The 12,815-nt window shown below is 43.9% G+C and overlaps 1 protein-coding gene across 3 annotated transcripts; it reads left to right on the top strand.

Annotated features, from left to right (window-relative positions):
• The first annotated feature begins 191 nt into the window (after nt 1–191).
• LOC113446215 (solute carrier family 2, facilitated glucose transporter member 7-like) lies at nt 192–7,177 on the top strand. 3 transcript variants are annotated; one of them, XM_087914772.1, is made up of 13 exons: nt 192–242; nt 656–698; nt 1,125–1,220; nt 1,763–1,911; nt 2,429–2,553; nt 3,432–3,584; nt 3,769–3,894; nt 4,060–4,247; nt 5,421–5,531; nt 5,818–5,913; nt 6,355–6,430; nt 6,536–6,663; nt 6,992–7,177. In XM_087914772.1, the coding sequence occupies exons 2-13, from the start codon at nt 657–659 to the stop codon at nt 7,157–7,159; spliced, it is 1,458 nt and encodes a 485-aa protein (XP_087770898.1). In that variant the 5' UTR covers nt 192–242; nt 656; the 3' UTR covers nt 7,160–7,177. The 3 variants fall into 3 exon arrangements, with proteins under 3 accessions (XP_087770898.1, XP_087770900.1, XP_087770899.1); XM_087914774.1 differs by lacking the exon at nt 5,421–5,531; XM_087914773.1 differs by lacking the exon at nt 192–242 and having other exon boundaries at nt 325–698.
• Nucleotides 7,178–12,815: the final 5,638 nt, after the last annotated feature.

Below are 12,815 nucleotides of genomic sequence, written 5' to 3'. Positions count from 1 at the left end.
AGGAACGTTGGAAAAAACTTTCTGTACCAAAAATGCTGGGAAAAATTATGTGCAGTCCCTGAACGTGGAATCCCCTGGATGTAAATTTATGCAAAACAGCCGCCTAACTGCCATTCTGCTTTTCCCGGAATGTTCCCGCCTCCTTTCCCCGATTGGCTCTCGCGGCTGCTCCAGCATTTTTCATTTGAAAGAAAAAAAAAACAGCTGTGGTTTTTTTCTCCTCTTATCTCATCCAAAAAATAGTAAGTTGGCTTTTTAAAAACAATATTTTAGCCTTAAAAATCTAAAATTTGGAGACTGGCTTCCCTTAAATGGACTGGCAGAGGAGCGGTGGAGCGTTAAGTGGGGTGCCAAACAAATTTGGGGAATTTGTTATAACAATTAGGAATTGAACACGCAGTTCTCAGGCCGACATTCAAAAGAAAAGGTGTGGGAAACTGTTTGATTGTCCCCTTTTATCTGAGAAAAGCCGTCCGTCGTTAGGGATCGATAGAGCCTCCCTGATCCACAGCTGTCTACCTTGGAAAAGGAGTCATCAGGGAGAACAGCTTGGAGAGGATTCGGGGGAGAATCATTTATAAATATGGTGGAAGAATAAACAAAGGGAAATACTTTTTTAAATTTTTTTTTTTTTTTGGCTTGATCTCCCTGGAAGGATGGAGGACAAAGAGGAACCGGAACCCATAATCCGAAATGATGTGAGTTTGGAGAACTGGTGAGGTTGGGGTCCATCTTGATCTGTGGCTGTTTCTGAGCTTCAAGGCAAGGCAGGGCAGAGAAATTATAAATGATTTGTAAAGTGGATCAGCTCTCAACTGGATATTTAAAGAAAAATTGCAGTGCCTAGACAATCATTTGGAATCTCCTAAATCTCAGTTGGTTGGTTTGTGAATGAGACACCACCAGGAGATGCCAGGGGTCCAAACTAACTTGGGGAAAATAATTCACTTTCCCCTAACCATAAAGCACGTGCAGAAAGTCTGCTTTCTTCCCATCCAAGCCGGAAATTGGAAGGGTGAAAGGAGAGGGGAGGTCTAAGATGTGTTCTGGGTGTTGTGTTGGTTTTCGTCCTCTCCGCTAAAGGAATTGTGTTGTTGTTTTTCCTCTCCTGCACCTTTTCATAGAAACTGACTCGCCCGCTCGTTCTCTCATTAGTGGGGTCCAGTTTGGGGTCTTTCCAGTATGGATACATGTTCTACCTTATCACCAATCCTGTTGTGGTACGTGAGTCCTGCTGGGTGTCACTGGGTGGCCCTGGGTTGGGACTTGGCAGTGATTCACACAACCCGCCTTCCTGCATTAGGGTTGGTAAGAATAAGACCAGCGGTCCGCAAGGAATATAAATCCTTCCATTCCCCAACATCCGGTCAGAGCTGAAGAAGCTTTTTGGATGAGAAGTGAAATGCCTTCAAAAAAAACCCAGAAAGACCAGTTTCTTCTTGATTTGAGAAACCATGGTTTGTTTTCATTCAAGAAAAAAGCCCAGTGTGGTTTTCCATCTGACAGGTCTCATGTTTATCCACATTATTTGGAGGGAAAGCAGGAAGAAATGTCCCAAAGTTTATAAAAAAAAAATTATTTAGCATCTCTGCTCCAGATTCCTTCAAAGAATAACTCAGGATCTGGGTTTTTTTAGGGACGGTCAGCTGGCCAGGGATGTGATAGCCATAGGGATGTTAAGTGTAGCGGAGTCAGGCAGCTGGGAAGGAAGTGCAGCACCGTTGTAAGTTCTTGTTGCAGTTTTCCAATTTATGTTTTTAAGGTGAAGCTGCAATTGCTGAATCTTCAAAAGGAAGGAAGCAAGAAAGACACTCTGCGTTTCAAATTCTTACTATTACTCATCATTTTGGTGCCGCTTGGACGCCTTTTCGGAGTGTATCTTTGGGGCTGTCTGGCAGACAGATACGGCAGGTATAGTAGGCACAGGTTAGAATTTCTGGACTGTGGATATAGCGATAAAGTGCCAAATTTCGGCTGTTTCTGTCGGCATTGGTGCCATCCACTTTCCTGCCTACCCACTTAGCTCCTAACCCCCAGATAACAGAATTTGATCCATTGAAAGGAGAACCAACGTTTAAATTAACCAAGATTAACAGCTGTGGTAATATTCTATATATTTTGAAAAGTTTATTTGCTCGGAAAATCATTGGCTTGGGCCTTCTAGCATCAGCAATAAGAACAGATCCCAGTTCTAACCTTATCTACTTCATCTCTCTAATTCCCCTGATGTCAACATCTGGATGGTTACAGCACACACGTTAAAACTCACGGTGAAGGTCTATTTTGTGTTTTGCATAATCTCCTACGAATTGTTCCTTTAAAACAAGACAATCAAGATGCTACATGCTGGTAGTTCAGGACTAAAAAAAAAAATAGCATTTTTGTGATTCTTGTTTCCTTGAATGAGTCACTTTCTCTGTCTTTTCAGAAAATCCACCCTGTTAATTAGCAATGGAATTAGTATTTTTTCATCTACCATCTTGTGTTTTGACATCATTTTTCGGAGCTTTGAGTTCAGCCTCTTGGCTTGTTTTATTGTAGGAATAGCAACAGGTGAGTCCTTACCACTTTGTTATACGCCCCCAAATAAAAGGGCTGAACTCTGCCTTTACATTAAAGGCCCCTTAATTTAGGATTGGGGAGGTAGGAAGGGGGGATGACAGGGTGACAGAAACCCAAGCTGTCAATCTGGAGCAGACCACCGATCAAGGACAGAGCCGTGAGAATGGAATGTGAAACCGCCAAAGAGGCGCCAATCCTCAAAGCTGTTCCTAAAACATCTAGTGTGTATATCATTGGACGCTGATGGACTGGACAAGCAGGGAGGGCCAGGTAAGAGGTAAAATTGCAGGCTTTGTGCAGGAATATTGAGATCCAGGTTTGCTTACTCTATAAGTGCTTGACTTTAGTAAAAGTAATCCAGTTGCTTCACAATTGGAATTGAGGGTCTTTCTTTCCTAAACGCTCAAGATGGGAGAAGCCTGACAGTGGGTGTCTTGGCACCTAGGAATCAGGATGGTCCTTTGCAAATATTCTGAGTGTACAATATGCAGTTATTACTTCCGTTAGTAAGAAAACAGGGCAGTGAATCCCCCGTGAGGTCAGTCATAAGTTTAGTCGTAAGGAGACGGCAGTCATACCCGTGAAATGAGAAGGAAGAGCAGGTTGGGAGAAAAGGGCTGGTATAGCAGGGCCTCTTTGCACGTGCTCTAATTTCTTGGCTCTGGGTTCAGCTTCGAGATATCAGCCGAAATCCGAACGCCAGGCAGGAACAAGTGACGATTAAATTGGACAGCACAGCACTGTTATGCCACAGTGCTCCCTAACTTGGACATTCAAATCAAGAAATCTCAGGACCAGTTTGCTCCTATGTTCTGCACTTGCTAGAATTCAAGATGCGACTGAAATGCAACGTTTAATCCCTTCTACAGGAACATTTAGTTACTCCGTCCCTCTCTACGTTCTTGAAATCTCTCCCTTGAATCTGAGGGGAGCCTTGGTGATCACTTCGTTCCTTTTCCTCACCTGGGGATACTTTCTGTCTCAAATCTTAACCAGCCCCCAGATCTGGGGAAATGAAGAAAGTAAGTATTTTCACCTCCATCCTTGCTGCAAACTTGAACTCGTGCTAAGCCAGGGAGGGTGTCTTTCCATTGTCCTGACGCAGAGGGAATAGAAAAGAGAAAGTTTACTTTTAAAACCTGAATTGCAGTCAACGACATTCTAACATTCTCTTTCTCTCCCTCCGTCCCTCTCTCGTTGCCACAGATTTTTCGTTATTAGTGGCAGTTACAGCCATATTTTCTATAATTAGTAGTATACTTTTGGTGCCTTCTCCGGAAAGTCCAAGGTTTCTCTACTTGCAGAGGAACGACAAAGAGAAAGCAAGACAAGGTACAGCCGTGTGCGTCTGGCCTTATGTCCTTACGAGCCACTCACCTGGGCCAAAGGGAGGATTTAGGCCTATAGCTCTTCAGATCTGCAGGGCTTGGTGGCTCCATCCAACTGTAGCCCCTTTGTACATGTTCTTGTCTTCCCCTCCTCTTCCTCCCCCTTTAGTCTTGAAGGAGCTGAGGGGGGAAGAAGACGTAGAGGAGGAGATGGAAGAACTTCGTCAAGAACACCTTGCCGAAAGCAGCCAGAAGAACTTGACACTGTGGAAACTCCTTCGCTTCCGCAGCCTCCGGTGGCATGTCTTCACCGTCGCGATCTTGACTGCCGGAAGTCGATTTATGCAAACGCATGTGGTTAGTGACTTCCCCGAGCAACCTCGCGTAGAACGGATGTGCCATTTGCTTTTTCCGGGGTTCAGATTTGGGCTCTCGGTCCTTCTCCAAGTGCCGTCCCTGGAAGCTTTCAAGAAGAGACTGGCCTGCCGTTTGTCAGAAGGGGTGTAGGGTCTCCTGCTTGGGCGAGAAGCAAGAGGCAAGACAGTTGAGATAGTTGGTGTGAGAGAATAGCGTGTCGGGGTTCCATCAGTCCGTAGCGAGCAAAACTCTGAGGCAGGTTAATTCCTCAAAGGATAAGCTTTATTGGAAAAATCATATTGGTGCATATCTGGTGAAAACTGACTCTAAAGGTTCCATGGTTGGACCTAGTTACATGGTCCAATCTGGTCGTCTGGAGACCTCCCTTCCATGGTCCAGGTGTGAGAATGTCCTTGGGCGGGGGGGGTTGGACTAGATGACCTAGTAGGTCCCTTCCAACTCTGATTATCTGTTATCTGTTCCTGGACTCCAGGACCCCAGAGGGGTGCAGAGGTAGCTGTTTACATTTCACAAAAGGGCACCTTGTGTAATAAGATTGGGATTAGGTTAGCGACTTCTGTCCTCACTGTGATTTGTGTTTTTTGGGGGTGTGTGTGCATGAAGGGAGGCTCAACCAATCTCATTATACACATATCGTACTCTGACAATAAAGGGAAAAATAATTTCCCCACCCACCCAAAAAAAGCCACGCCCACCCAGTCACATGGCCATGCCCACCTAGCCACACCCACAGAACTGGTTCTTAAACATTTCAAACCCCACCCCTTGTTTAAAGACCCCATCATTCACTCAAGGAGACAGATGAGGGGGGCTCGGTCATGGGGACAAATTCCATGCTACTGGTGACCTGGAAAAGGTATACAGTGCTGCTGTATACAGTATTATTGTACGCCACTTCAGCGAACAGCAGTAGCTCTATGCAATTAGGCTAGACAATTAGATAATGGACAACACATCTTAAATACTTAAACAGGGAGAAGGCAGCTCCGCTTTAATAGTTCCCTATAGAGTCTAAGCTTTAGGGGCTTTAGTTTAGCAAGATTCTGTCTGCAGGTGATGAATCCACTTAGAAAAGTTGCTATAGGGGTTTTTAGAGCCTGACCCAAGTTCCGTGTGTGTCTCCATCTGCTCCTCTTTTGCTTTTGATTGCAGATTTTAATTTTCGCCCAGCAAAGCTATAAAACTGTAGGAATGTTGGCCAAAGCGGTGGAGCGCCTTCTATTAGCAGGAAACTTGATCGTCCAGCTGATGCTTCTAACAACCGTAAGCCACCTCGTATCCCCCACTTGATTATTGGTTTGTTCGTATTTCTGCCTCCATCATCCCACCAACTTAGAGCAAAGCGATACAACCAGCAGGAGCAGTTCAAATCAGCGAAAACACGATAGCAAAAGCGAAGACCAGGATTATTTTAGCCTCCGCGAGGAATTGTGGGCTCCTTTGTTTGACGATCCATTGGTTTGTGTCCTTGGTTATCCAGGGTTTTCTCAGGATTTTTCTCCAGTGGCCCGTATCATCAAATCTCTTCCGCTTTGCTTTTTTTATCTAGATCTGCATCGTTGACGCCTTGGGGCGGAGATTTCTCCTTTTGAGTGGCTTCTTGATGTGTAGCATCTCAACTATTGCCCTAGTCTTCACTTTTCAGGTGGGTTACGTTCCTTCTCTATGCACCAGGACAACTTGAGTGCCCTTCTGTTAACAACCCTGTGCTTTGTCTCACACACAAACCTTCCCAAGCCAGATAAAATCGGTCTGGTCCATTCCATCCAGTTGGTCGGTTTCATCATCCATTTCACCAATCTGTCAATTTCACCAATCCATCAGTTTCATCCAGTTGGTCAATTTCACCAATTCGTCAATTTTGACCTGTAGGTCAATTTTAGCCATCTGTGAATTTCATCTAGTTGGCCAATTTCACCAGTCCCATCCATTTTACCAATTCATCAATTTCACCCAGCTGATCAATTTCACCAATCTGTCAATTTCATCCAGTTGGTCCATTTCACATAGAGTTCAGGCCAGGTTTCTCTTAAATGGGGTTACTACCTTAATGGTCACCCCATAAGTGCTTCCTTCTTCCCCACAGATCGACAGCCCCTCATTGGCCCTCATCAGCATTGTTTTGATTATCATCTTCCTTATGGGCTTTGTAACGGGACCAGGTTTGTGATCGATGGGATACGGAGTCTTCGCAGGTGGAAAAAGACCAAGGGAAGTTTTTGCGGTTGTTGCTTTAATAAACATACAACCTCTTCTCTCCATTCCAGCTTCCATTCTTTCCGTGATTATCGGTGAATTGTTCCTCCAGTCATCCCGAGCATCTGCGTTTGTAATTTCTGGATTAATCAATTGGGGAATCCATTTTGTTTCAGCCTTGCTGTTTCTTCTGATTAAGGTAATCCTGTAATCCAGGGGTTTCCAACCTTGGCAACTTTAAGACCCGTGGACTTCAACTCCCAGAATTCCTCAGCAGCTGCTGGCTGAGGAATTCTGGGAGTTGAAGTCCACGGGTCTTAAAGTTGCCAAGGTTGGAAACCCCTGCTGTAATCCCTTTGGAAGTTTAAAAAGTAAATAAAATATAGTAAAAAAAAATATTTGTTTAAAAACTCCTTGGGGATTTTTTTTTTATTAGTACGGAAGTGACCTTACCATGCAATTCTGTGCGTCTCGTAGGCCTGCCAAGTTTGATCACCGTATTTCTTAATTTTTGTTTTTGTCTCTAGTCCTATCTTGGAACCTACTACCTGCTCCTTTACTGGCCTTTTATGATCTTTGCCTTTATTTACATTTTCTGGGTAGTACCAGAAACCAACGGCAAGACATTTGAGGAGATCCAGGACAGCATGGTGGCCTCGACTTTCAAAAATTCTAGAAAAATAATGGCTGAATAGAAACAGGAAATCTCTTTCTTCTCAATGTTTTCAAAATGGATCTGGAATTAAAAAAAACGAAGTAAAACAGAAGCTCTCTTCAATCTGGAATGGATTTATTTCGACTATTTTTAACTCCTTTGCAGTAGTTCAGCGAAAAAAGATTGGGTTGTAAGTTTAGCAGGCTCTTCCAAATAATATCTTATTCCTCGGGGCATAAAATATTTTTTTCTGCCCTTTGAAACTATAATTCTTGCCTATTTCTGCCAAGGTGATTTTCCTAGAGGAGATTAGGGGAAGAATTCCGCTTGTAGCTCCCATCGTATAAGGAATGGATTGCTGCTGCTTTTGTCTCGCAATATCTTTATATAACCAACTTCCAAATTAGGAAAAGCAACAATGCTCAAAAAAACTGCTACAATGTGGAGGCCGAAAGGAAGGACAAAACTAACATTTTGGGGGAAAAAATTGTTTCTACCCAATCCTGGCCCAAAGAAAAATATGTCACCCAAGCACAAATTTATTTAATAAGGCGGACTGGTCCCCAAAACGGAGTCCTCCATTCCATGCCGGTTCCTGTTCTTTAAAAAAGGCATTTAACAGGGTTCGTAAAAACCATGGGAAATGCTTTCCTGCGCTCTGCGTTGCGTCTTTGTGTTTATGCGAGCGTGTTGGTTTTCTCAACAAGAATAACATACAAAATAGAAAAACATACACCCAACACTAATTTTAAAAAGGGAGGGGGGAATTGTGTGGATATTTGTGATATTTGGGGGGAGGCCCAAATATCAAATTAAATCTAGACAAATAATCCACCCCAACTGCATGCTGCAAAAAGGAAATAAAAAGAAACCTGGTACATTCTCGGCACCGAAAATTGTGACTTATGGCCATTTTTCACACTTATGACCGTTGAAGCATCCATGATGGTCACGTGATCAAGATTCAGACGCTTGGCAACTGTCTCCTGTTAGAATAGAATAACAGACTCGGAAGGCACCTTGGAGGTCTTCTAGTCCAACCCCCTGCCTAGGCAGGAAACCCTACACCACTTCAGACAAATGGTTATCCAATTTCTTGTTTAAAACTTCCAGCGTTGGAGCATTCACAACTTCTGGAGGCCAGTTGCTCCATTAGTTAACTGTCAGGAAATTCCTCAATTCTAGGTTGCTTCTATCCTTGATTAGTTTGCACCCATGGCTTCTTCTCCTACCTTGTGGTGCTTTGGAGAATCGCTTGACTCCCTCTTCTTTGGGGCAGCCCCTGAGATATTGGGACACTGCTATCATGTCACCCCCCTGGTCCTACTGATCATTACACTCAACATACCCAACTATTATTTGTAGGTTTTATCCCTCAGTCCCCTAATCCTCTTTGTGGCTCTCCTCTGCACTCTTTCTAGAGTCTGAACATCGTTTTTACATCGTGGTGACCAAAACTGGGTGCATAATTGCAAGTGTGGCCTTACCAAAGGATTATAAAGTGGTATCAACACTTCACGTGATCTCGATTCTATCCCTCTGTTGATGCAGCCTAGGACTGTGTTGGCTCTTTGGGCTGCTACTGCATTTAAATGATTGGTCGCTAGGACTCCAAGATCCCACTCACAGTTATTAATTAATATTAATATTGATGACAGTTGCAGTGCTCCAGGGCCTTATGATCTCTTTTTGCAAACTTCTGCCAAGCAAAGTCAGCGGGGAAGTCGGATTTGCTTCACAACCGTGTTGCTAACTCAACCACTGCAGTGATTCATTAAGCAACTGTGTCAATAATGGTCATAAATTGGGGCAATGTTCACAGAACAAAGGTTTCACTTAGCAACAGGTATTTCAACCCCTGAACGTGGAATCCCCTGGATGTAAATTTATGCAAAACAGCCGCCTAACTGCCATTCCGCTTTTCCCGGAATGTTCCCACCTCTTTTCCCTGATTCGTTCTCGCGGCTGCTCCAGGATTTTTGGTTCGAAAGGAAAAACAGCTGTGATGTTTCTCCTTTTACTCTAAGACATCCCACCCCAAAATAGTAAGTTGGCTTTTTAAAGCAGCATTTCTAGCCTTCAAATCTAAAATTTGGAGACTGGCTTCCCCTAAACGGGCTGGCAGAGAAGCAATGGAGGGTCAGGGACCGTGCCAAGAAATTGGGGGAATTTATTAGAACAATTAGGAATTGAAGAGGAAGATCTCAACGCAACGTTCCAAAGAAAAGGTTGTGAAAACTCTTTGCTTAAATTTGTAATTTCCTTTCATTTTCTCTTCGAGAAAAGCCGTCCGTTGTTAGGGACTGGCTCTATGGAGCCTCCCTGATCTGAGGCAGTCTACCTTGGAACAGGAGTTATCAGGGAGAACAGTTTTAGGGAGGTTATCTGGCTGGATTCAGGGGGGAGAATCGTTTGTAAATACGTTGGAAGAATGAACAAAGGGAAAGACTTTGCTTTTTGTTTCTGTTTTTGCTCGATCTCCCCGGAAGGATGGAGGACAAAGAGGAACCGGAACCCATAATCCGAAATGATGTGAGTTTGGAGAACTGGTGAGGTTGGGGTCCATCTTGATCTGTGGTTATTTCTGAGCTTCAAGGCAAGGCAGGGCAGAGAAATTATAAATAATTTCTGAAGAGGATCAGCTTTCAACTGTATTTAAAAAACAAAACAAAATTGCAGTGCCTAGACGATCTTTGGAATCTCCTAAGTCTCAGTTGGTTGGTTTGTGAATGAGACACCACCAGGAGATGCCAGGGGTCCAAACTAACTCGGGGAAAATAATTCGCTTTCCCCTAACCATAAAGCACGTGCAGAAGGTCTGCTTTCTTCCCATCCAAGTCGGAAATTGGAAGGGTGAAAGGAGAGGGGAGGTCTAAGATGTGTTCTGGGTGTTGTGTTGGTTTTCGTCCTTCCCGCTAAAGGAATTGTGTTGTTGTTTTTCCTCTCCTGCACCTTTTCATAGAAACTGACCCGCTCGCTCGTTCTCTCATTATTGGGGTCCAGTTTGGGGGTTTTCCAGTATGGGTACATGTTCTACCTTATCACCCATCCCGTTGTGGTAAGTGAGCCTTGCTGGGTGTCGCTGGGTTGGGACTTGGCAGTGATTCACACAACCCACTGCCATGCTCTGCATGGGCCCAGTGTCTCAGCTTTTGTGGCACACAGGTGCTGGCTTAGCCCACTCGGTCTGGTTTTCAAACGGTATCGTCTGCCTCCTTTCCCCTCCCCTGCCCTTCCCTCCCCTCTGGTCCTCTCTTCCTCCTCTCCTCTCCACTCTTTCTCTTGTCTTCATTCTCACCTCCACCTCTCCTCTCCTCACAGCTGGCCAGCCTACCTGGCAGGCTTGGTGGGTGAGGTGGAAGGAGGAAACTGGGAGGGAAGTGCAGCACAGTTGCGTGTTATTGATACAGCTTTCCATTTTTGGTTTTGTTTTTAAGAGAAAGATCCAGATGGTGAATCTGGAAGGAATCAACAGAGAATCCTTCCATTTCCAGTTCTTAATATTAATCGCTGTCGTTTTCGTCCCGCTTGGAGGCGTTTTTGGGGTGTATCTTTGGAGCTGTTTGGCAGACAGATATGGCAGGTACAGTAGGCACAGGTTAAACAAAATTTCTGGGCTGTGGATATACAATGAAGTGCCAAATTTCGGCTGTTTCTGTTGGCGTTGGTGCCATCCTTTGGCATGTAAAGTGAAGCCCTTTCCTGCGTACCCACTTAGCTCCTAACCCCCAGATAACAGAATTTGATCCACTGAAAAGAGAACCAAAGTTTAATTTAACCAAGATTAATAGGAGCTGTGTGCTTTGGAGAATAATCTGACCCTCTCTTCCATGTGTGGCAGCCCTCAAATATTAAACACCCCATATCATGTCACCTCTGGTCCTTCTTTTCACTAGACTAAACAAACCCCAAAGCCCCTGAGGTTTTGTGTAAGAGTACAAGTTCGAATCGTCCTTCTATCACCAACTGTGCTAATATTCTATATATTTTGAAAAGTTTATTTGCTCGGAAAATCATTGGCTTGGCTTTCTAGCATCAGTGATAAGAACAAACCCCAGTTTTAATCTTCTCTTCCCCTTCTAATTCCTCTGATGCCAACATCTGGATGGTTACAGCACACATGTTAGAGCTTCCCCGTGAAGGTATTTTAGCATTTTGCATAACTTCTTGTAATTCCAGGAATTAATCGTTCCCTCAAAAAAAAATAATAATAAAAATAATAAATGAAATTCTTGCGTTTTCCTGCTTCCGTTATATATATATATATATATATATATATATATATATATATATATATATATATATATATATATCTTTCTTTCTCTTTGCAGAAAATCCGCCCTCCTAATTAGCAATGGAGTTAGCATTCTTTCGTCCGCCACCCTGTGTTTAGATAAAATATTCCGGCGCTTTGAATTCAGCCTCTTTACTCGCTTTTTTGTAGGAATAGGGTCAGGTGAGTCCGTGAGTACTTTATTTTAAGCAGCCAAACGAAAGAGCCCAACTCTGTCTTTGCATTAAACGTCCCTTCATTTAGAAGTTTAGGATTGGGAAAGTAAAGAGCCTTAGGATTGGGGAGGCAGGAGCGGAGATGACAAGGTTACAGGAATCAAAGCTGTCGATCTGGAGCAGGCTGGCCGATCGAGGACGGAGCCATGAGAATAGAATATGAAACTCCACCAAAGCTTTGCTTATCCTGTAACTTCTTGAGTTTAGTAAAAGTAATCCAGTCGCTTCATAATTGGAGTTGAGGGTCTTTCTTTCCTAAACGCTGAAGTCGGGAGAAGCCTGACAGTGGGTGTCTTGGCACCTAGGAATCAGGATGGTCCTTTGCAAATATTCTGAGGGTTATATGCAGTTATTACTTCCGTTAGTAAGAAAACAAGCCAGCGAATGCCCCCAGGGCAGAATCTCCGTAATGAATGCAATAATAATGTAGATGTAGAAGGAAATGTACAGATGGCCCTTGACTTACGACAGTTTGCTTAGTGACCATTCAAAGTGACGACGACATTGAAAAAAACGACTTGTGGCCATTTTCACATTTATGACAGTGGCAACATCCTCACAGTCGTGAGAGCAAAATTCAGATGCTGGACAACTGATTCAACTGAGGGTTGCGGTGTCCCGAGGTCACGTTATCCCCGCTTAATGACCTTATGGCCAGCAAAATAAATGAGGAAGATGCATTCATACGGCCACCCTGTGACTAACTTAACAGCGGCAGCGGTTCACTTAAATAACTGTGGCATGAACGGTCCTAAATTGGGGCAAAACTCACTTTAACAAATGTTTTCCTCCTAAACTCTGCGCTTGCTAGAACGCAAGCGGTGATTGTAATGCAAGGTTTACTTCACTCCACAGGAACGTTTACTTACGCTGCCCCTCTCTACATCCTTGAAATCTCTCCGTTGAATCTAAGGGGGGCCTTGGTGACGTCTACAGTCCTTTTCTTCAGCTGGGGACACCTTCTTGTCCAAGTCTTAACCAGTCCCCAAATCTGGGGAAATGAAGAAAGTAAGCACTTTCACCTCCATCCTTGCTGCAAACTTGAACTCATGCTTAGGCCAGGGAAGGTGTCTTTCCATGGTCAAAAATCCCAGCGTAGAGAGGGATCAAAGCAAGAGAAGAGGAAGTAGAAAAGAGGAAGGTTACTTCTAAAATTATTTCTAACATTCTCCCTCCCTTCCTCTCTC

This window comes from Pseudonaja textilis, chromosome 18 (genome assembly GCF_049901715.1).
Source record: "Pseudonaja textilis isolate UNSWEBS1 chromosome 18, rPseTex1.2, whole genome shotgun sequence".
NCBI lineage: Eukaryota > Metazoa > Chordata > Lepidosauria > Squamata > Elapidae > Pseudonaja > Pseudonaja textilis.
The sequence above is the reverse complement of the archived record's forward strand: the minus strand, read 5'-3'. Positions and strand labels throughout refer to the sequence as shown.

Excerpts from the sequence above, each read along its gene's own strand:
- LOC113446215 (XM_087914772.1), top strand. The coding sequence starts at position 657 with ATGGAGGACAAAGAGGAACCGGAACCCATAATCCGAAATGAT. Across the intron at positions 1,912-2,428 it reads CTGGCAGACAGATACGGCAG|AAAATCCACCCTGTTAATTA; the intron begins GTATAGTAGGCA and ends CTGTCTTTTCAG. Across the intron at positions 6,664-6,991 it reads TGCTGTTTCTTCTGATTAAG|TCCTATCTTGGAACCTACTA; the intron begins GTAATCCTGTAA and ends TTTTGTCTCTAG.